Here is a 25,235-nt window from a genome sequence, read left to right as displayed (position 1 = left end):
TTTTGCTCTCTTTTTCCTGCTATTTCTTGTAAATTTGTCATCTTTTTTGCAATTGTACTGTTACTAAACTTCTATATGTTAATTTTATTTTATTTATTTACTTTTTAAATTAGTGTTTTTTTAAGGAGACACATTTCAGACTTTTATCAAAAATTATCAGAGATAAAATTCTGAGCAATTAGACTTAATTTTTAATGAGATTGTTTTACAGTGAAAAGTGTCTGAATTTTGAATGTTGATTATTTTAATTATTATTATTTGTTAATAAATTTTATTTCTGATAGCATATTGTATTAAGGTGGAAAGTGACATTACAATATTATGAAAGTCTCTAATGGAAGAAGTGATAGTTAAGACGTTTTTTGTATGGCAGTCAATTCCCTTTACTGACAAAAATCTGAATTTTTACGCATTTAGTGGTTATGTTTTTCCCCAGTCAGGTTGGGGAGAGAAGAGTGCAAAATCACTCTTAATATATTTACTTAGTACATAATATTTGAATGCCCCTTAAATTACCTACCTTTTGTAAAAGGCCATTCTCACTGTGAAGGCTTCTTCAGATTCAAATAAAAGTGTTTAAGAACTACATGAGTGAAATTCCTCATGTCTGTATGAATTTTATTTGTATGCAATGGTATGCACAAATCTTATGTAATGAGAATAACCTTAAAGTCAATTCTAACTTTAAAATGTTTATGGAGACTTAGTCTTGTTTGTTTTTTCAAGCCCATTAAAAAAAAGCCGAATTAGTGTTTAAGCCTTCATTTTTTGCCAAGAAACCTTTTTCTATTTAAATTTCTGGTAAGAAGGTGACAAAAGTGTGGTTGCTTACTCAAAAAAAAAAAAAAAGTGCTGCCGATAAGAATCATAATACTTCATGGAGGAAGTGTTTGATGTAATTTGACTCTATGTATCCTTGAATGTACCACTAATCTTTTAATTAAAAAATAATTTATCAATTTCCATATTGATTTTAGTTTCCATTTATTTGGCTCCCTAAAGAAGCATCTTGATGGGCAGCATTTTAAAACCGGTATGAAAGGCTACTAATGTATAGAGAACAACCTTGTAAGATTTTTTTGAGAGCAATAGATTGTTTGCTGCCATATTATCTTTCAAAATCTGATATATATATACACACACACTACTCAATATCTAATAGCAAGCAAAATAAGATAATGCTTATTTTATACATCAACAAATAAAGATTTGGTGTTAAGTTTTTCGATACCAAGGGTAGGTAGCTTCATGTGTTAACTGTAATTTTTTTAAAAAATATTTTAATGGCAATGAGTATTGTAAGATTTTAAGAACAAAAACTTTTTTTTTTTTTAACTTGACCAATTAATCACCAGCATCTTATTTTTGATTTGCGCCATGCCTAAAAACTGGTTAGAGAGTACAATTTTCTGATATCCTCAATCTGAAAAGGTCTTGTAATATTAACTACACTTTTGAAGTTTAGGATTTTACCTTGTATGGAAAGTCACCATGTAATATGAAGATCAATCTGTGAGATTCATAGTTTTTTTTTCATTGGGCACCAAGTGCCTAAGAAAGGCTGGGAAAATAGGTCTAAAAGCTTGTTTTTGTTCCATCTGAGACATTGCATGCCCGGCCTTAAATGTCACTGGACAGTTGAAAATAGTTATAAAAATCCAACATAAACTCAGTCAATACACTTGGACAACTTACTTTTAAACTTAATTTCTTTAATTTTTCAAATTTACAATGCCGGTGTATTCGGTTGATAAGTTTTCATTTTCTACTTGAAAGCTGTTTTGTGCATTGTCAAGAAGATATTTGCATTAATTAAATATTTTGCAATTACGATTGCAAAGAAATCTAACTGCAATATCTGAAAAGATAAAAGCTTTTGCAGAGATAATGCAAGTTAACTAATATCAAGCATAACTTTCTTTCTATATAGGTCGACCAAATATGACAAAAGAAGGACATGAGGTTAGAACATGTAAAATAGCTGATAGGTCTGCTAGCATAAATTTATCAGTTTGGGACGAACCTGGACTTTATTTACAGCAAGGTGATATCTGTAGGTTAAGTAAAGGGTAAGAATATCATCTCATTATACTTCTATAATTTTGTCTCATTATTTTTGTTAGTGAATATGTTATTTAAAAGGAAGCCTATAATTTTGTAAACTTGCCTAGTTTTTTAAGTAATGACCATATAAAGTACCATTTCTCACAATATCAGATTTTATAACTCTCCTTGAACAGCTGACCCAATTTTGGGTTTACAACTACTGATGTTCAACTCCGTAGCCCTGAAATTTTGAACCAATCCGGAAGACAGGGAAACTCCTGGATAGTACCCCCAGAGGTATGATTTGTTATGGGAACATGTAGGACTTTGTGACTTAGCAGATTTAGCGTGCATCAGCCACCATTTACTACACTGGGTGTCTTTGGCCGATGGGGATCGAACCCATGCCCGCTTGGGCGTGGGCCTAGTGCCCTACCGACCAGGCTGTCCCGGCACTCACAACATCAAATTGTAACTCTTAGATTTTTGTGAAAAAATTGATTTTTAGTAATGTTAAAGTTACATCCCTAGCAGCAAAATGACTTGGGCCCTTATTGAACCAATATTCACAAATCTTGTCTCAATAAGGGTTCAAAAGGCCATTATTTTCCGATTTTGGCCCTATAAAGAATTGTTTGATTCACTCGGATATTTTACAACCAATATCGTCCCTATATAGAACTGTCAGATTCACCCAATATTTTACATTCATTAGTCAGCCAATATTGGTCCTATATACGACCTATAATCAGAGTGCATAGCGTTTTTAAAAAGTGCTTAAAGGTGCTTTTTTTTCAATTTTTGTTTTTTAAAAACCCTTAAAGGTTCTTTTTTCCATGGGTGTTTTTGGAAAGTGCTTAATTTTCCCGCTTCCGAAATGTGATATTTTTCTTTACCATGTTGATTTTCTCCGCAAATGATGCAAAAAGTCATTGTCCTATTCAACGTTTTCGCAATTAATTCAACCCCCATCTATTTCGGCATACCGCCGATCTGTAGTGTATGAAAACACCATTTGTTTTGTATGTTTGATGAAATACTTGTAGTTCTGCACTTGCGTATACTGATCTAGATTCAGTGGTAAGGATTTTTGACTCGCATGTGCAACCCTGCTGCATTTTGCAAGAGAGTCTCAACTTCAGACTTCATTTTCCACCCTGTGATAAATAGAATCAAAAAATCTGATGATTATGGGGACCAACTAAACATTGTCAATTTTTTTCTCTATTAGCGATAGAAAATTTCATTTCTCTCATTTGGCTGCGCACCCTGATAACCCCGTGGCAGAATTGCAACGACGTGGCAACATTGTCACAGAATGTTAGAGTTTTTGCAGAAAGATTTTAGTCCTATTTGCTTAATTTTGTCGTCTATCTTTATTTTGAAATTACTACATGGATTTTGCGATTTTTAATTTTTGTACAAATTTTCATCATCATCATAGTTGGCCAGACAACCCAGTGTGAGCCAAAGCCTTCCTCTGAAGATTTCTCCATGACGACTTCCGATTTATCTTTGATCTTGAATTCTTTTCATTAATTGCAGGAAAATCAGACTCCACTGAGTCAGCCCATCTCAACCGCGGCCTTCCCCGCTTTCTTCTTCCACTGGGTCTTAAAAGTAGTATCTTTTTTATTGTGTTGTCGTCACTGAAATTTTAGTTTATTATCAATTAATTTATTTATGAATTTTAAATTTTGTAATGATTTACAAAATTAGGAAGGGGAAATAATTAGGGCTTTTTTCCAAATACAAAATGTGAGAAAGTGTCTATAATATTAGAATCAGGGTGTATAAAAATCATAATTTTTTTAAAAAAATCAAAAAAATCGGATTTTTTTAATTTTAATCATGATTTTTTTATAATTTCAATTCTATGGAATATAATCAATTTTGTGTACCATAGATTTAAAGTTGAATTGTATTACTATTGTTACTTATGGTATACATTGGAAATAAACATTACTAACCATTATCAACAAAATATTTCATAATAATTTAAAAGCAAAAGGTGAAATAAGAAATAAACAATAACAAAGTGATTTCAAACTACAAATCAAGAAAGAAATTGTTTATCAAACAATATGTGATAATTATTAATTCTACATCTACAATATCAAATTATTTAAACAATCATTTAATTTTATTTAAAGATTTAAACATGAGGACTAATTTAGCTGCCTTTTCTACACCCAATTGATTCCGTAGTTTAGTATGTACAAATCCAAAAGTGGAAAACATCCTCTCTATCCCTGCAGTTGTTCCTTTTGCAGTACATAACAACTGTATTGCATCAAACTCTTTTTGACCTACACAGTTCTTTAGAAGCGCAATTGATTTCCACCATTCCAAGATGTTTAAAGATTCTAGAGATTCTTTATCAAACAAAGTTCCATTAAACGGAGGAGAGCGTACAATGAATTTTAGCAAAATACTTAATAAGGAGGTTTCTCCATACTTTTCTTTAACAAAGTTTACAGCTTGATCTTTTTCATTTAGTGTTAAACATTGTACTTCAGAATTAGGATCCAAGAGGTAAGCTAGGAAATGAGCTGGTGTTAACGCTTGTTCATATTGTTTAGTAAAAAAAATTTTGCAGCAATTATTATTAGAATCTTTCAGAGTTTCCTTTAAATTTTTCCAGATGTTGACAACATTTGATAAACTACAATTATCTTTTTGCATTTTATCTAATGCTACAGAAATGGGTTTTAACATTAAAAGCATATCTTCTGCATTTCTTTTAATTGCCATATTCATGACTTTTGACCTGATATTGGTGTCGATATCATCCCTATTATCCTCACAAACTTGCATGAAAGTTGACCAATTCTTGATGTAGCTTTCTAATGAATCACACATAGAATTCCAGCGCACTTCAGTTGGCCGAATTAATCCAGTACGAAGTAGAAATGTTGAATTATATGAGTGAGATCTGAGAAATATATCGAACGAAAGTATTTTATATACTCCGATAGTAAGAGCGTTTTGAACCAGTTAGAAAATTTTCGCAGTGATACTCACCCAATCTTATGCTTCATTAATCATTTATTAATCGCTCTTCACAAGAAGGGATTTAATATTTCATTTTGCTGGATACCGAGTCACGTCGGTATCCCAGGGAATGAGTTGGCTGATTCTGCAGCACGATCTGCAACTACTGAATTAACAATATCTGTACCATTCTCAGACATTAAACTACATGTTCGACAGCTTATCTCGTCCCTTTGGCAACAGCATTGGGACCTTCAAACTCAAAATAAACTTCATAACATCAAACCATATATAGACCCCTTACCTGTATTACGTTTACGTAATGCAGATGTAAAGCTTAATCGTCTCAGAATCGGCCACACTCGACTCACGCATCTTCATCTGTTTGGAGAATCTCCTCCCAAATGCGACTCTTGCAATACTTTACTTACGGTTCATCACATTTTAACCATTTGTCCTTGTTTTAACCAACATCGTCTTACCTTTTTTAATAGCACGATTTTATGTATGAAGGATTTGTTAGATGATATTCATCATCCTAACATTTTCGCATTTCTCCGAGCTATTGGTATTTTATATTGTATATAACTGTTTTATCTGATTTTATTCACTCTTATTTCCTACCCATGAACCGTTTTACCTTTTCTGTGTATTTTATAGAATTACGCTTTTATTGATTTTATGAACTTTTAAAAATACGTGTCTTGAGATAAACAATTTTATACGTTTTTTTATTTTTTATTTTATGACAATGAAACTATTGTGTGCAATTTACCATTAGATCTAACTCAACAAATTGTTTGGCGCAGCATATCCTCCTTTGGATCTTGTGCCATAAAACTTCAACATTCAATTCAATTCAATTCTGAGAAATATATAGAACAGTCTACTTACTTGTTTATGTTTGAAACTTAGAAAAATATACAAAAAATGTTCAAGATTATACACAAAATTGTTTTTTTTTTTTTTTTATTAAAATCAGTGATTTTTTTAAAAAAATCATTTGATTTAAATCATGATTTTAATCAATGATTTTAATCATTTGATTAAAATCATTTACACCCTGATTAGAATTTTAAAAAATATTACTTTTACAATGAAATTTTTTTAGACGTTTTTATGCTATACTTTCTTCTGTTAAACGCAACATTTCTGTTACTTTAAATTAGTAATTGTTATAAATAAAAGTACCTTAAAGAAAAATATATTATTAATGCTAGGGAAGTTTGTCACAGAAAGTCCGAAAAAATTCTGCCACAGGGCCGGATAATGAAAACGTAGACATCTGGTTTCAATATTGGTCCCTCGGTACATGTTCATATGGACCAATATTGAGCAAATTTTGAGCCCAACTGGGGACAATGTAAAATGGTTGCTAGGGATACTGCTTTATGACTATGGTACTATTTGCACCATAATATACTAATTTTTCTTTTAAAGTTAGACAATCAAGAATTTCAGGAACTGATGTAATTGACATAATGTAATAAAAGAAGTGTGTATTAAATTAGTGATGATTTGAGATATATCGAAATGTAAATCCTGTTTTTTAAAATAACAGTTAACATAAAAATTAAGGAGAATTCTTGAACATAGTAAAATATTTATTTCTTTTATACCCATTTGCAGATTGTGCCTCAACCCAGTTTTACAAATAATTAAAGGCTTATTCACTTTATGTTGGTATATTTATATAAATTATTAATTTAAATTTTTTGTTACTGCTATTTTAAATTTATTGAATTTATACTTTCTTAATGATCATTCTTATATTGTTAAGATACTAAAAAATTATTTCGTAATCACTGTTCATAGATAATACTTAAGGCCCAGGTTATTTACCTTCCTAAAATGTTCAACCTCTTTTTTTTTTTTTTTTTACTGAAAAACAGGACAATTCTTTGCACATTTTATAATACCTGATGATTGTCAAACAAGTGGTTGAATTAGGGTATATGCTTGTATAATAGTTCTTAAAATTATACGAAATGTTTAAAAAATCAATTAGTTGAATGTCTAAAAAAAATCTAAAAAATTTTTAAATCATATAAAATTTTCTGGATTTTATATTTTGATGAAAAATACTTAATGGTTGTTTCATAAATAATTTCTCATTGTTTAAGGGTTCTAAGGGATTTTTCCAAACTAAATTTTTTGAACTTTTGAAAAAATAAGTTATGTTTTATCCTGAGCAATTTGACTCCATTTATTAAGATAATACTCAAACTTCTGAAGTTACAACAAAAATAAAGGAACCCACTCACTGCAAACAGAATGTGGACACACATTGGAATTGTTTGCTAACTCAAATTTTGTTTAAAGTTATTTATTCAAAATCTTGTCTTTAAATCTGTTCTTAGTTTTTTTCCCCTTGAGTAATTTGATAGTTAGTTTTTTTGCCCAAGATTTCTCGGCTTCTAATAAACCTATTAAGTTAAAACTGGTAATTGGTTTAAGTGTAGCATGTTGCTTATATTCATGTTAGCACTTGAATTGGCAAATGTTTTATAATTTTTTCATCAAAATTTTTCTGAAAATTACTAAAACTTTAATTATTCTTTTTTAAATACTTTTTATTTTTAAATTTTTATAAGCTAGTATGGTTTTAAAAGACCATATTTGACTATCTATTAAATTTTATTTCAAGTTATGAACATGATTGAGACTTTTACTGTACCGGCGGAAGATGTATTCACAGCACGAGCTATACTGAAATCGGTGCCTTTAAATTAATGGGCAATTACAGTATCTCTTAATTTTTTTATATTTATTTTCATTCCTAACTTATTGGAAATTCTGTCCTGAAACTAAATATCTGATTTTTTTTTTCTTTAATTATTAAGCATTTAAATTGCCCTAAAAGGCCTCTGTAAGTGATGCAATCAAAAACAATCCCTGATTGGTTATGGCTTCACATGCGCTGAATGGAAACATGCTGCCTCCATCCGCTAAGGCTATTTCAATACTCTTTTAGTTTTGATATCACTTATATAGTGTGAACATCCTTCGTATATTATTAGTAAAAAATTTTTGAATTAAATTTATGGTTTTGAGAGTGTGTACAAAATGGAAGAAAGATTTCTATAACTTCAAACTGTTTATTACTGAAATTGCTAAAGAAATTATTATTCAGCTTTCTACAGCAAATCAACATTTCTTTTCGGATGAAATCAGTGGTATTAAAGTTGATCGAAAATATTTTATTTAACTTATTTTTGAGCTAAAAATATGCTTAATTACTGCCCAATTACTTAATTAAAATAAGTCGCTGATTGGACAGAATGGTTTTATTATTCAGTATTGAATTAAAAAATTTAATGTTTTCATAAATCTTATCTAATGAAAAATATTGTTATAACCTTTGTGCTAATGTTAAAATATTCAGCTTATTTTATATCAACTATCGTGTTTCGTATTCACACAATTTGAAAGCCACTATTATGATTAGTGTTCAAGTGACTTAAAAATTAGACATCGAAATTCGTATTCACGCAATTTGTATTTGCATGATTTAAATACCCACATTGAGATTCATGTTCACTCTATTTAAATAAAGTACTCGTATGAATATATTTTATACCGTTGATAACATTGTGTATATAAATGCTTCCCCTATGTACTTTTTTTCTTGCTCAAATTTCAGGTATATTTTCAATTATTTAAAGAGTGTTTTTGCTCATACTATAAAAATTAAACATTTCTTTAAAAAATCTGTGATTTTCAAGCGAATTTCACCAAAGTGAGATGGCAATGAAAGGGTTTAAATTAGCTACCAAGGTTAATCAATGCATGCAAAAAGTTTAATTGAGATTTTGTGTCCTCAGAAAGTTTTCTGTTTTTCCAAGTCTGAATTTCACCTCAAGTATTCTAGAATAAATATCTATCATAAGTAATATTTTTAATGAGTATATCTCTTATGACATACAAATATGGAAGCATAAACATCAACAAAAAAATTTCTGTTCTTTAGCCGACGCAAACATTTTAAAACTCTATTTTTGATAGAAATTATTGCAAGTGATTAAATCTTTCTAATGTCATTGTAGACCTTAACTACTGTTTTTAATTTGCTCAAAGAACGGTCACCACTTGCTGCAGATAATGGGATTGTTAACAAAAGTCTTTAAATTATCCATAAGTTTGGGAAAATATCTTCAAAGTTGTATTATAAATGAACGTTATGAGATCAATTGAAGATATCTTATTTCTTTTTTATAATAGTACATGTTTTAGTAATATTTTAAAGGTATTTTCCGTTCAATCTATCCCATTTTGTTAAAAATAGTTTTGAAGAATGAAAAATCGTTGATGTTAATAGCCCTATCATAATTTATCAGATATGCATTCTTCTTGAAAGCCAAAGTAGAGTTATTTTATATTGCCATTTCTATTTTATTTAGGTATGCCTCTTTGTGGAAAAACTGTTTAACATTATATACTGGCAAGGGAGGTGATATTCAAAAAATTGGAGAGTGAGTTATATTTACTTGCATTTACTTTATTTTTAGATTATACATAATTTACATTTATTTTGTTTACAGATTGATGTCTTTAATGTACGTTATGTAGAAATATTTATAAAACTCTGTCTTGATTCATATCATTTAATGCCTTAATATATTTACTTCTCATTTTTCTGAAAATGTATAAAATTCTATATTTTACAAACGTATTTTTAATGGTTCTTAAGAGATGTCTCCATTAATATTGCAATTATTCTGAGGTCTATGGCTATTGAAATCATATTTGTAATCAAAAGACAATAGATGGGGATGTATTTATAATGTATCAAAACTTAGTTCACAAGTATTTTGAAGGTTTTCATGTTGAACATGTCGAGTTTTATAGATTTCTTTATGAAATCTCACAAATTAATTTTTTATATGAAGTAGTTTCTACAAAACTGTTTTTTCATTAAAAAAAATAATAAATAAATTATTGCACAATTTTGCCTGATTACACAAAAGATATTGCAATGCAATGCCCAATCACACTATAACTAAGCATATTTGATTTGAGCGTAAATATTTTTTATATCACATGGTGTAAAAATATATTTTATAAAAAACAGACTTTGTATAATTTTCATACTATGTGATGTAAAAATATTTCCCAAAGTTCAAATTCACATAATTTTTACATCATATCATGTAAAAAAAATTTCTAAACTGTTAAATTCATAAAATGTTTGACTAAAACAAATACAAATTTAAAATTCTAAAACATTACTGCTTTTATTTTCAAATATTATACAGCAATGATATAAATAAATTAATACATTATATTCCTTAAACAATTTTAATAATAATTTATATATTATGATGTAAAAAGTTACTTTAAAAAGCAAGTTTTTTGATTTAAAAATTCAAGCCTCTTTTTTTTAAAAAAAAAATAATTATTGCTGCTATAGGAAAATTCAATAATTAAAAGTTGAGACAATTGAAACATTTTAATAATTTCAATTATTAAGTCTCAAATTCTTTATTTCTGTGTAAAAGGTGCAAAATAAATCAGTTGAGACTAAGTTTTCTAAAAACAGTGATGTTTTTTGAAGAAAAAAAAGTTTGAATAAATAAATAATTGCATGGTTCTTGTTATATTAAATTTTGTTGAATACTATGTTTTTATTTGATGTTGAGATATTGTTTTCAAACTAATATTGTGTAAAAAGTATTAAAAAAAAGTAAGGCCGAAATATAAATATACGAAAACTGTGATAGCAAGTGTGTAATAAATGGCATTAGATAAAAATGTACTTATTTTTTGGTTTATTAATTATGTTGAAAAGTTAAATTTAAAATGCTTACAATGCTCATAAGGAATTTGTTTCTAAGGTATAAAAAAGAAACACTTGAGGTCAAAATAAATGTACAAAACATGGTGGTTTTTAAAATAATTATTTAAGAAACAGTTGTAAAGTTGCTATTAATGTTAAGTAAGGAATGCACTGAATATTTAGTTTTCATTTACTATTTTGAATGTTGATCATTTCTAAAATTAAAACTTTATTTTACTTAGTTAATAAAATAAACTAAGGTAAAAAATTTACTTCTGAAATTTTATTTATCACTATATCTCTATTACTTTTATTCCAATTTTGTATGAATTGATAAAGTCTACAGTAAAGTTATTTCTTTTTTCTTGGAAGAAAAAGTTTATTTTAAAGTTTAATATTAGTGATATTATATTAGAAATAATTCTTATTTTAAATTAAAGATAACAATTTTGATAATTATGTAAAAGAATTAAATATATGTATAGTAGATTAAATTTAAAAGTTGACTTGCTTTTTTCCGTTATGTCAAGCAAGCATATTTGGTTTGCTTGTATTAGCCATTATTTGTAATTTACAAAAAAAAGGAATGTAAAAGTGAAAGGTGTATATTTCTATTATAGAATGTAGTACTAAAATGCGCTATGAAATAATATTAACTATGTTATTTCAATAAACATAACAGTTCAACTATGTATTTAAAAAAAAATACTATGGAATTTTGTTGTTATAAATTAACATAGTTAGAAAAATGAAGCATTCCATTATTTTTTGTATTATACTTTTTTTTTTTGCAATTGAAGGAAATACAAAGTGATTAGTAACTTTTTCAAAAATCTGTGAGGGGAAAAAAGAGCCAAAGGTGAAATTCATCAGTTTCATTTGATTATGCCTAAAGCATTCAGATTCAATTTGCAACATAAAAATATTTAAATGTTAACAGATAACTATACTTGCTATAAGATGCTATTACAAAAAGTAACATGTTTTTGCTTTCTTTGTTCAAAATTATTAAGCATGACAAAGTAGATTAACTCTGTTCATTATTTTTTGTATAATCAAGTCAATCAGTAAGAATGCTAACATTCTGTTCTAAAATTTCTACTTTTATTTATGGCTGAATATTTGATATTTGACTACAGTTAATTAATCATTTGGATATGTTGAACTGATATGCTGATTATGATGTTGAGTATGCTGAATAATTAATTATGCTAATTAATTATTCAGCATATTTGTTGCTAAATTCAAAATACCATTCCATCAACTGGCATTTCAAAGAAGTACTATTTGTGGCTATTACTATTTAGTCTTATATATTTAGTTATTCTATATTACTGGCTTTTGCTGAATATTCAGTGCATCTCTAATATCAAATAAGAAGCTAAAAATTAAGTGGGAGTGTATATAAAATAACTTATCTAAATTGTAACTTGTTTTTAAAAATAATTGTATTGTACTGTTTTTGTGAAAAATTTGAAATAAAAATATGTATGCGAAAACTTATAAAAATTGTGTTCCAAAAAATTGTGTTTGTTTTAAATTATTTCTTTACAGATTACATGAAAACACACACTCACTACCTACACTAATTTAAAAAAAATAATAATAATATTAAGCAACCCAAACATATCATTTCTACATCCGTTGTATAAAATACCCGTTATGAAACTCTAGCTTTCCCATACTGAAAATTTTTGCCGCTAATTTTTGGATTGCATTCCGGGAGTTCTGATGCTGCGCAAAACTTATTATCTGATCCTGCTCATCTGATTTTCTCTTTCTTCTCATAGCTGATATTCCTGATTGGAAAATGTCCTGATGGAGGGGCCTGATGCATCCACATTAGTCCCTTTCATTATCAGTGAAAAGGTATATTTTCAATTATTTCCAATTGAGTTATTTACTCATTATTTTGTGCATCAGTAAATTCTATTTACTCTTTTATGTAAATCAGGTAAAGAAGTGGATATCTGAAGATTTTTACTGTAAGGCAAGATGCTACAAGTCCTGAACATTGTTAAAATATTGTTTCATTATGTGTTTGTAATCTACACTATTGCTCAGAAATTTTATTGCATATCAGTTTTTTAAACGTGAGCATTCAAACTCTATGAATTGTGTAGCTGTTGTTTTTAAAACTGCAGCCACTAATCCAGACAGAAATTCTATTAAACTACTTGATCAATTTGGGAAAATTGGATCTGAAATTTGGTTATTTTGATGAAGAAAAGATTTACATCAAATTATGCTGTGTAAACGTTATGTAAAAAAATATTTTCATCAGAGTTTATTACTTAGTAAACACTGAAAGCACACCTCTTTATGTGTACATTGAAAAAACAATGGGTGCATTGAAATTAATGAGCAATAGTATATAATGCGTGAAATATTGTATTTACTTCACAATCAAAAAAAAACTTATTTCATGTTAAATTTTTTTTTAAATTGTCAAGTGTATATTGTTCATTACTTACTGTGCAATTGTATGGTCTTGGGTGATTATAAAATTTCACTTGGTTTTTTATTAATAGAAAACTATTGGAAAAATTTACACTAAATTCCACAGGCATTAATTACAAATTTATTGGAGGTACAAAAAATTTTATTTTGTTTCCAATCAAGTTTAAAATTTAATGCAATATACTAATTTTTAATCCAGCTTGGTTTGCACTTAAAACTTGTTTTAATTTTTATTTAATTTTAATTAAATATTTGCCTTTGCACTTATCGTGTAATTTTTCATAGTGTCACATTTGGCTATAATATTTAACCAAGTAGTTTTCTAATAGTATCCAAACCTATTTTCTAAAAATGTTGTAAGTGTACCACTATCAATAGTCATTACTTTATTATTACAACTAAATGAACTTTTGTAATAAATCTAAATAGTTTGCAACCTTTTGATAATTTTTAGTTTTACTTGTGTTCAAAAATTTATTTTTTGAGGTAAGTGCTCATTTCAATATTTTCCTCCCTTTTAATAATGCTTGTTAGATTTCAATAAAGTGATTTGTTCTAAACCTGGTGAGTATTGAATGAGAACAAATGACATTACTAATAAACGTACATTAAAGTTATAATTAATGTACTTTCAAATTTTTGTTCTATTTGTACTCAAAAATAAATTTAAGTTTTTATATAAGTGTCAAACTGCATCTTCAATTTAAATAATTTGGGAAATAGTAAACAAAATATCTTTTTTCAATAGTTTCTCAACCAAAATATTATCCAACTTTTATGTGATTTGTTAATTATCATTTTATTTAAATCTTTTCAAATAAATTTTTAAAAAAATAAGCCAAAGTTTAGACTAGATCAGTGATTACTGATTCTCAGAAAGGTATTTATAGAAATATTTTTATTTTACTATGATGATAAACAAAATGTATCAAAAGTATGTATATTCAGTTTTAAATTAATCTTAAGAAAGCTCTTAGGTACTCATCCTTTATTTATTTAGTTTTGTAAAAATTCAAACTGAAATCTTTGTACATTTATTTAAATATATTTAAAAGAGAGAAAAGGCTTTGTGCTGCTCACTTTTATAGTTTGTTATAATATTTATATTATCCTAAATTTATTTTCATGTTAAATAATACACGAAACAATTAATTATCTAGCCAATTTATAGCTTGATAATCGCATATTAAGCTTTGTTTATAATCATTAGATTTTCAAAAGATATGTTTGTAAGTATTTGGTATTTATAAATGTTTTTAAAATGTTAATTATTGCACCATTTATGAAATAATATATTTTTATATTCAAGACTATTTATAAAATTATTTATTATGTGAACATTTTACTTAAGATTGTTTACTCATAATTCTGCAAGCTACCATTGCTAGTGTTCTACAGCAAAAATTATTAATTCATATTAATGATTCACATACTCTGTAAATCAATTAATATATTATACACAAAAATAAACTAAAAACTGTACTCTTCTTACGTCAGCCAATTACCAATTTCTTTAATTTTGCCTAGTTTTATTCCTAATTTGCTAATCTGTTTTTATCCTCATTTCTCTCTTAAAAAATATTAAATCTGTACGGAAAACTTTATCACATGAATATTTTTTGTGATCAAGTAGATGCATAAAATTTTAAAACTTTTAAAGGAACTTGTTCATAAAATTTATAAGTTATAAAAAATGTTGTATTCAGTCAAATGCTATTCATCACTAGACGTTAAGGATAAAGATAGATTCAACTTTATACAGAATTGACTAATTAGCATTAAAATGTAAGAAATTAATTTTTTTTTAAATATTAGTAACTATTAAAAAAAAACTTGATTTATAGTATAAATGAAAATGTTGATTTTTTAAATATTATTTCAAATTTGATTGTCTTCTGTTTCTGCATTTATGAAATCTTAAATTTTATTTAAATATTTTCAAAGCAAAGTAAAAATTTTTAATATTTCTAATAATATTTTGTTTTCAGATTTTGTTTTACATTTTCTGAAGTACCTAATATGAGTGAAAGTTCTGAACAACAAAATAACCAACAGAAACCTGTAAGTATTACTTATTGCTGACTAATTATGTATATATTTAAATGCAATATACTTTTTCAAGTGTAACGCTAACAGGGATCAAATCCAAATCCTATATTTTCTATATATTTTAAGTCTTAAAAACATCCTATGTTTTCCTGTATTACCAAAACAGTCCTATTTTTTCCTACACAGCTATGTTATCCCTCAAAATTTAGATTTTACATTCTGGAGTGTGAAACATTTATTAAATCTACACTACCTGTCATAAGACAGCTCGCAAATAAATTGTGGCATGTTTAAAATGAAGATTCTGTTTATAAATTTAACTGATGAGTGGAATCTCTGGGTAAAGGCATTAGAAGAGAGCTACTCTGTAAATTTCTGGATTGATTACTTTTAGAATAAAGCTTTTGAAGGATCTTACCCCAAGCATAAGGTGACCAGATTTCTAAACTATGATTTGAGGACAAATCAACGGAGCTTACTTAAAAAATTTTGAGATTAAAAAATGCCCATATATTTATAAAAATTATTTGTTTAGATGTGCAACAAAATTTTCTTTTAGTTTTGATCTATCATGTGATATTCTGCATTTTGTCTCGATTATTGTAAGTTTAGAACATTCTTTTTTCTATGAATACAAATCAAATGGGGATTTTTAAAAATTAATTTGAAGAATCAAAAATGGCAAACTCTTTTTATTTTAGTTAATAATAATAGTAATATAAATGACAAAAAGTAAAGTCCAGTTTAGGGACAATCTACTGATACATAAAGCCTTACACGCTTAATTCATTGTTTAAACCTTTTTGGGAATTAATTCTTTCTATCAAAAGGAAAGTAGATTATGAATTCAGGGGTCATTTGCTTATTTATTATTTTCAGCAAGTACAATAAAAAATCTTATAGGGTGGAGTATTGTAATTTTGCAATTATTGGTTTTTCATTTGATAGATTCTTTTATCTGATAGATATGACTTCACGCAAATCATATCATAGAACTTTTCAATTACAAATTGAGGGATTGTCCATTAAAATCACTTTTGTACAAAAATGTTAAGCAGTATAATCATTATATTTTGAGAATTTGAAACCTGCATTAGAATTGTTTGATTAAATAAGTCTTGAACTTGATTACAAATTTTAATTATATATTGGTATGACAGAATATTAAGTTATTGATACCAGTTATTTTTTTATGCAGTCCTGAAATAAGATTTTTCCATGTATTGATTTGAAACTATTAGTTTCTCAGCATTAATAAAATTATAGTTGAAACTCTCTATTCTGAAACAAAGTAATTTTCAAAATTGAAAATAGTATACTTTATTAATTATTCTTTTGTGGTACAATTTGCTGTTGCAGTTAAGTAAAGCAAATTATACTGTTTAGTTTTAGCATTTCCTTTTTAAACAGATAGTATGGTACATGAATACTTTTACAAAAAATGCCCTGATTTTTCTAAAAAATTTTCGTATTTTTTTTTTATCACACTACAAAGCCTGAGTCTCAAATCTTTAAGTTTGGAAATATTAGCAAAATACCAATTTTCTAATTCTCTAGAAATATCGAGTTCAATACAAGTTCTCTTACAGTCAAAAGCGCTTAACATGTTATAAAATTTTGACTATCTTTAGCAATGAAAAAAATTTACAAAAAAAAAAATACATCTAAATCTTAAAAATAATTATCTAAATGCCTCTTCACATAATCGAAATTTTCTGTTCTGGAAATTAGATGAATAATTGACATAGTCCAAGCTCTTAATCATTTATTGGTCAACTAAACAGCTAGTGCATGCCGCAATAGTTCTTAACGGTTTGAAGAAATGACCTTAAATTTACTAATTAATAAGTGTAGACAATATTTTAAAGTTAGGAAATCAGACACAAAATTGAACTTTCTCTGATAAACATACCTTTTTTTTAATGGATTTCCATTTTTGACCCCCAAATTATAGGGGTTAGCTGCAATTTGGGAATTGTGGTCCCAATAGTTTAGTTAGGAGATTAGTCCAAGGTTTGAACTTGTTAATATTACTTTTTGGATATTTTGCCATATCTATAGCTTTTTAAGTGAATTGAAAAATTTTGATGCAATCATAAAATTGGTTTATACAAAGATAATGCCACAAAATAATTTTTAGCTATTATTTATTACTCTTTATTATTTTCCTTAACACTGGAAAAATTTTGAACTAGAGATATAAAATTTAAAGATTGTAATTTTAAAAGGCAAAAAAAAAAAATTTGCAATGTAAGTCAGATAGTTCCTGAAAAATCTAATTTTGAAAATATCGTATTTTAAAAATTTGATTTGTGAGACTGTTTTTCAGATTTCGTGCAAATTTTGTACTTTGTCTATTAAAATTGCATTCTTTAAAATTATGTAAAAAATTATACCTTACCATTCAAAATATTGTCGATTATTAAGTAAAATATAAAAAAATAAGGAACTTTATGTGCGAAAAGTTTTCAATTTGCTTAAGTTCTCCAAATATCGCGAAATAGACAATTAATTGTAGGTTGCGTCCGATTTCATAACTTAAAATATCGTGTGCACTAATTAATTAGGATATTTGAAGTAACCCCCCATAACCATTAAGATTGAGTCCTAGAATGTGAAGAGCCAGTAATTTAGATTGGTCCCTGTATTTTTTTTTTTTTTTTAAACATATTTTTTCCATGAAAATCATAGCTGGAAAATTCAATTACTTCAGTCAGAATTTTTTTTCCCCTTGAGTGTTTGTAAACCTTGATGATTCATCTCTTAATTTGCCTTATGACATGAGACCCTCTTTTACTTCAGTTTTCATTTCTTTGTTTAGTTTTCATACATTTATTGTTCTTTTAAAAATATGATTCATTTCCTTTCGCAAATGTTCAGAAAAAGCTTTAATTTCTTCAAAATTGCAAACATGCATAAAAATCACTTATACTATATCTTTTACTCACTAATATTTATTGTGTTAGAGAAAAGAAGTACATTGAAGCTAGTTCATGTTTTCAGAGGCGATATCCATTAAGATTGTTCCAAAACTAAGAATATAAAGAAAGAACAAAAGTTAGTCATTTGCCTAGTTTAAAAAATTATTACTTTGAATTTTTTGATTAAAATATAGCGTTCACTGGCATATTGCATTCATTTTGGTTAAAATATAGCACTTAAACATGAAGAAGTAAAATAAACTTATCATGAATCATAAAGTGCTTGTTTTTTTTAATCTTTATTTTATTGTTAATTTTTTTAGAATTTAGCTTTTAATCCTTTAGTTAGTTTGTTTTTAACTTAATGTTTGAGAATAAATTTAGAAGTGGTTTTTTAATGCTTCTAGTAACATTATTTCCAGTTAACAAATTATTTTTTTAAAATAAGTAAATCTTATTCAACTTTACTTCTACAAAAATTCGTAATTGTTAAGCTGAAATCTTAGGATAAGTTTTCCAGCTCTGTAGAATTTTGGCATTTTTAAATTTGAGCCTTTTTTTTTTTTTATAATCGTTTTTTTAAACAGCTCTATATTTCTATTATCCATCTACTTGCAGTTCTTCCAATTTCTCATCTTTTAAAATACTTCACTTATTTATTTATTATTATTTATATGTATTTATTAAAGCAATTGATAATGAATTTGGTATTTTAACAATAGAAATAAAAGTAGTTAGTTTTTATCTCTCACTCTTGCAATTTTCAATCATGTATTTATTATGTTTTTGAAGAAGGAAAGTTAATTGTTTAGAGATTTATTTTCTAATAGATTAAATTTCCTTACAGCCTGGTGGTGAGCAAAGGGGATCTCCTCCTTTACAACAGCCCATACCTCTTTCACCAGCACCTGGAGCTGTAGCTCCTCCAATACCTACAGTTCCACTGACTGGTAAGTGGTCAGTTTTTGTTAAATCCGCCTCAGGTATGTATCTCATAAAGGAGATTTACCTAGAATTTATCATCTATTTTCTTTTAGCTTCACTTTACTCTTTACTTTAGTCTGATACACTGCTCAAAAGTAACATGCTACAATGACAAAACTACTGTAGTAGCTGCTTTTTTCGGAGTTTGTTGTTTGATGTGCTACTTTTCTTTTTTTAAAAAAAAAGTGTAGTAAGTAGTGTGATACAGTACATTAAAACAGAAGTTTGTAATGATTATCAACTGTTAATGATTATCAACTGTTTTTAGTGGTAGTTCAGTTTTTTAAAAAAAGAGGTCCAAATGAAACTAATTTTGCAAATCTTTTTATTCGAAACCATTTTGGGTGTAAAATAAGTTCTCCTGCATAGTTTTTTTTGCTAGAATAATGAATATATTTCAAAAGTAGTTTGTAATCAAAAAGTTGTTGTTCTTAACTACATTTTTAGTAAGCAGTTGTAGTTTTTTCAACCATTGCTCACATTACCTAATAATGGAGATTTTTTTCCCCATGGTCCTTTAATTCTTGTCTTAGGATGTGTTTTCGAAAATGTAAGTTTATTTCTGCTGTAAATTTTATGCGAACATTTTAGTTTAAAAGCATCATATCTGAAAGCTATATCTGTATTTCCATATCAATCTTTCATTATTTAAATTAATCTAGAAAAATGAATATTGTTTTTAGTTAAATAAATGTAATACAGTAGAGAACCGATTATCCGGAACGATCAGGACCATCGCAATTCCGGATAACTGATTTTTCCGGTTTTCTAAATCGCTACAAGCTGCCGTTTTTTTTTTTAATGTTTATAAAACGAAACTAAAAAATTATTTAGAAATAATAAAAAATTATAAATAATAATACACTTAAGTTTAAATAAGGAAAGAAATTATGAAATAAAAATTATATACAGGCTTATATATGTTATTAATGTTATTATTAACATTAATAACATATATAAGCTATTTGTGCTTATGTGAGATTTGTCTACAAACGGCTTTTGATTCGTCCTCTAAATCAGTTCTTTCGTCAACTCGATACGCCGTACGTTCTAAATAACAAAATGGGCTCAAAATCTTGCAGGAAAGAAAAAATTTTTAATGGAAGAAAAATAATTTCCGGTTCCGAATTTCATTCCGATTATCTGGTTTTCTGATTTCCGGATAAGAGGTTCTGCAATGTATTTCACTTTTTAGGCTGCAGAATAATATTGGTAAAAAAAATTTTTTAAAATATTAGTGATACTTTATTTTTATATCCAAGATTTATGTATTTGAAGCTACATTTTAATAGAATGAATCAATTGTTAAAATAATTGTTTTGTAAAATTTAGAAAAAAGTTCAGTTTTTAGATTAAGCTATTTTCTAAAATAAATTATAAGAATTCAGCTTAGTTTCCTTACAAAGCTAGTTAAGGAAATCTTGATTAATTAAGTAAATTAAGGAAATTTCTATTTTAATTACAGATTTATATGTTTGTACATACTAACCCTATGTGTGTACGTGCAAGACTATTTTTTAAAAAAGTAAATCTTTGTTTTTTGCAAACTGTTAACTATAATATATCTTAATTTTAGTTAAAAGTTTTTTATCCCAAAGGACCAGATTGTTAGAATTCATTGTTGCCATTCTTGTTTGCTTTTTAGTAGTACTTGAAACCAAAACAACTAAGGTTGCATGATACTGAAATTTAGATAAAGTAATGAAACGTTTTATAAAATGTAACAGTTCTCTCTTTGAAAGAATTTTAGTTGAGTTAAAAATTAAGCTGAAAATATTCAACAAAATCAGATTAATTTTTTTTTTTTTTTGTTTCAAATTACGAAAGTATCTGACTTTTATTTTAGCTTCGTCATTTTCTAGTATTTATATACTAAACTTATTGTGTTTGATCTCGCTGGTACAATAGATATACAACATGTGCAATTTTCAATTAATAAATCTTAGAGTTAATAATAACAATATTCATTACTGAATCATTCTTTTTATTTCAACTGTGCATGATTCATATATTTTTATTTAACATATTTTGAAAATGCTAATAATTTTCTAGTATTATAATAAACTAAAAATTTGAGCCCAATTACTTTTATTCACATGTTTTTATCTTATTTCTGTATATTTTTGAAAGTTATTGTTATTTTTTTATGGAATATTCTTAACAGTATTATTAAAACGGAACAGTGGTTATCTTAAACTAGTTATGGAAAAATATAAAAGATTTTTTCTTTTTTTAAAATAGTATTTTTTTTTTCATTAAATGAAATGTATCTTTTTACCAGCTCTTATTTTCTATGATCTTTGGAATTATGACCTACATGATGGGGTAATGATTATCCATCTTTTTTATTTATTTCTCCTTATTGATGTACAATAAAAGTGTTTGATTTTGTTTCTTTGAAAACATAGTGTTAGTGTTTCTGAAAGTATAGTCAACAATTCCAACTCTTAAACTATTAACAATAAATTCAATCCAACTATAACAACAATCCTCATAGCGCAGCATAATTAATAGTATTGATTGTTATAAAGTCTTAAGTTAGCCTTTTGACACAGAATTTTTATTAAACAAATTTTTCAATACTTTTTTCATTGTTTAGGAAAATAAGTAAAAAATATTATATTTAGCATTTTAATAATTTATGGTTATGAAATACAACACGAAACACCATTGTCTTTTTCTGCATTAAAGGTAAAATCTTTCAAACAGGGCTCACTTCCAAACAATTTTTAAAATTTGCGCTTATTTGCTGTTATTGGATCTAAGAGGAGCCGATTATCATCATTGAAATTTCATTAATTTACAAAATCTATTAATCATACATTTTTGAGGTGAATGAAAAAACATTTTCAAACAACTTTTTTTTTGGGGGGGGGGGTATTTATATATTGGTACAAATACAATTCGGATAATCTAACAGTTTTTTTTTAGTAACTATTGAACTATTGTTTTAATTAAAATATACCGAAATATATTTTTGCTTGCAATTAGGCATCAGAAAAAAATGTATGAAAGGGGCATTAGTATCCAATCTGCATCAAAAAGTTCAGAAACTAAGAAAAAAATTGCACTTTCTTTCATTGTGAAATAAAGATTGGGGTTTATTTTTAAAAATGACATTTAATAGAAAATATTAAATTTGAATTTCAGGGGGGGGGGGGGGAAAGCATGGCAAGAAGTCTGTCTTTTATCTATAAAGAAATGCGTTGAAAACAAAGAAATAAGTTTGTTAATACCATTGTAGTTAGTCAGATTACAAACCGTATTTATTTTAAAAAGAACTTGAATTGTTTGGCGAGCTGTTCTAGGTGCCATTAGCACTCTAAGCGTTATGACTTTGTACAAAACTGGATATGAATCTACATCCTGTACTCTACTTTCCTGTAGATCAGAAAACCAAAAATAATGCTTAGAATATCAAAGCTTTGCAGTATCTATCTGTTGAGGGATTTATTATTTACACTTTTAAAATCCATTATTGACTCAAAATGTGTACATAATATAATTATTTATATTTAACATTTTTTAATATTGATACAAACATTCCGGAAAAAATACCTATCCTCATAAGTCATTATTTGTTTTATTTAGATATTTTCTGATATTTTTTTCTTTTTCTATAAAAGGTTTTATTGTTAATGTAGCTCTCTTGTATTGAAAACTTAAAGCTAGTTAGTTTTAAAATGCGGGATTGCTAGCGAATGCTTGGTAGCATGGGAAGAAATCTAAAATTTGGTGAACTGTCAAAAGATAATACAGACAAAAATAACGCCAACACCGCATTATTAATGTTAAATTTTAAATCTGATTACAAATTAAGCCTAAAAAAGACCATTAGAATTTAATATAACACTTGAACCGAAAAATTTTTGTGGTTAGAGAAATACAACAGCTTTAAATAAAATCAAACTAAAAATAGATTTTGGTATTCAATTTGTCGCAATACTAAATTAATGACTTATACACTTGCAGTGAATTAAAAAGTTAGCCGTTAAATTGATTGTTAAGAAGAGTATTTATATTCACATTTTATAAAATATGATAAAATAAATAAATGACTTAATTATCGCAGGATTAAAAATGATTAAAAAATTAAATTAATGAGGTTAATAAATAATTTTATGAAGTTATTAAATTTAGAAAAATTTAATTTTAAAAGTACTAAAATGGCATGTCAATGATCGTAAATAGTTTCAATGTGTTTTAAGAAGAATTTTAAATGATAAAAAAAGAACTGAATCTTAAAAATCTTCATATTATACTGTATTTAATACATAATTATATTTTATCATAACATTGCAAAATAAAATTAGCCTTGATTAATCAAATTGTTAATTTAAATCCTTACTTAAAAGGTTCAACTTCCTTATTAGAAATTTTACTTTTATCTATTCTATTTTACTTTCGTTTTGTCTTCTTATGATTAGGTATCTAAAGTTGTGTTATCTTTCTAGGTAATGGTAACCATACTACATCTGCCTTCATGCCTAGAAGTGCAAATAGGACGACTAACCAACCAAGAGCGCCACTGACTGTAATTAATAATGGAGTTAATAATAAACCCAGGACTGGAAGACGTTGACAGAGGCTAAATGTTTGTTATGTGTATGTTTTATGTTATGTATTAAATTTGTATATAATTATCGCTTAATAAATTGATCTTAAGAAAAATTCTTGAAGTTTCTATTATATTTATAATTAATAAATTTAAAAAATTCTAAAGTGTTTTTTGTAAAAGAATCAATATTTTAAAATTTTCTGTGACAATTCATAAATTTTTATAGTACATCTTTACTTTGCTATGTAACTGAAAAACAACGTAAGGGCTTCATGATAAATTATGAGAAAAGCAGCTTGGCAACTGTTTTATTTTTCATACTAATGCTACCAAATGTAACTTCAGGAAATTAATAATAAAATTGAGTTGAAAAAAAATTTGTTACAGTATGTAGCTTAGACAAAAATTGCTATATAAAAATCTAAATTCTGAATTTTTTGTTGCGTATGTTAATTTTTCTATTGCGCATCAGTATTATCCTCATAATTTATTGTATCTTCGTTGCTTAGAGTTGGCTGTGTATATGTTAAGGTTAAAACAAGAATGAAAGATAAACCTATGAACTAGTGGCAATTAGGTTAATTACATCTTTTAGTTTCTATATTTAGTCTGCTAAACTGGGCCTAACCAATACCCTCTTTGAACTCCAAAGCAAATATCTACATTACACATAATGTACAAGCAATGGTCCTTAACCTTGAAAAATGTTAGTGTAGTGAATTTTAATATTGTTTTTGACCTATAGGCACTTATTTATGTGTTTTCTAATGTTGCATTCTTTCCACTAACTTGGGACTTATGTCTACTAGGATTGGTTAGATATAGTTTTACCTGATCAAATTGTTGGAGATTTTTTAGGCTTAAAACTGAGATTCCTGTTTTAATCTTTTCGACCCCCGACCTTTGCAGCATTGAAATTTAAGTATGAAAAGCAGTTTATGTTAATGCTGACACATTAAAATAAGTATATGATAAGTTTTCCCGGAATTCTCGTGGGACAATGTCCCAATTGTCTTGAATATTGTATCAATGCTTATATATTGCATAGAAATAAATAATGAAAATAATATAAATGCATTGAATTATTTGTTCTGCAAAATCTGGTTCTGCTTATCCAATATGGAATAAAGTTTATTCTTTGGGATGTATCTATCCTATTAGGATCGAAAGGGTTAACTTCCCAAACTAAGATTAGTTTCTTACTTTCACACATGATAAGAACATTCTTACTTCATCCACAACATATGCATGCCCCTGTAAATAAATACTCAGAAGATCCAAATTTCAAAGCAGACATTTTACTCTCCTTTCTTACTGGTAGAGTTAAAAAAAAATAATTTTTAATTAAAATTTTACTAAACTTATTCTGTAAAAAAATTTAAAACAACTGCTAATTAGATTGAATCCGAATAACTTTCTTAAACTTTGATTTTTGTACAAGATGAAC

At 26.9% G+C, this 25,235-nt stretch overlaps 1 protein-coding gene across 2 annotated transcripts in view; it reads left to right on the top strand.

Annotated features, from left to right (window-relative positions):
• LOC107442887 (SOSS complex subunit B2) overlaps positions 1-23,901 on the top strand; it is a 30,630-nt gene extending 6,729 nt beyond the window's left edge. The window contains exons 2-6 of one of the 2 annotated variants that reach the window (XM_043042785.3): positions 1,931-2,069; positions 9,441-9,512; positions 15,265-15,337; positions 19,094-19,229; positions 23,685-23,901. In XM_043042785.3, the coding sequence (XP_042898719.1) occupies positions 1,931-2,069; positions 9,441-9,512; positions 15,265-15,337; positions 19,094-19,229; positions 23,685-23,812 (548 nt within the window). In that variant the 3' untranslated portion in view covers positions 23,813-23,901. The remainder of the gene's footprint in view (positions 1-1,930; positions 2,070-9,440; positions 9,513-15,264; positions 15,338-19,093; positions 19,230-23,684) is intronic. The other variant, XM_016056563.5, reaches the window with a different exon arrangement.
• The last annotated feature ends 1,334 nt before the right edge of the window (positions 23,902-25,235 follow it).

This window comes from Parasteatoda tepidariorum, chromosome 8 (assembly GCF_982258835.1).
Source record: "Parasteatoda tepidariorum strain Cologne lab strain chromosome 8, Ptep-v5.0, whole genome shotgun sequence".
Lineage (NCBI taxonomy): Eukaryota > Metazoa > Arthropoda > Arachnida > Araneae > Theridiidae > Parasteatoda > Parasteatoda tepidariorum.
This window is presented reverse-complemented; position numbering and strand designations above follow the sequence as displayed.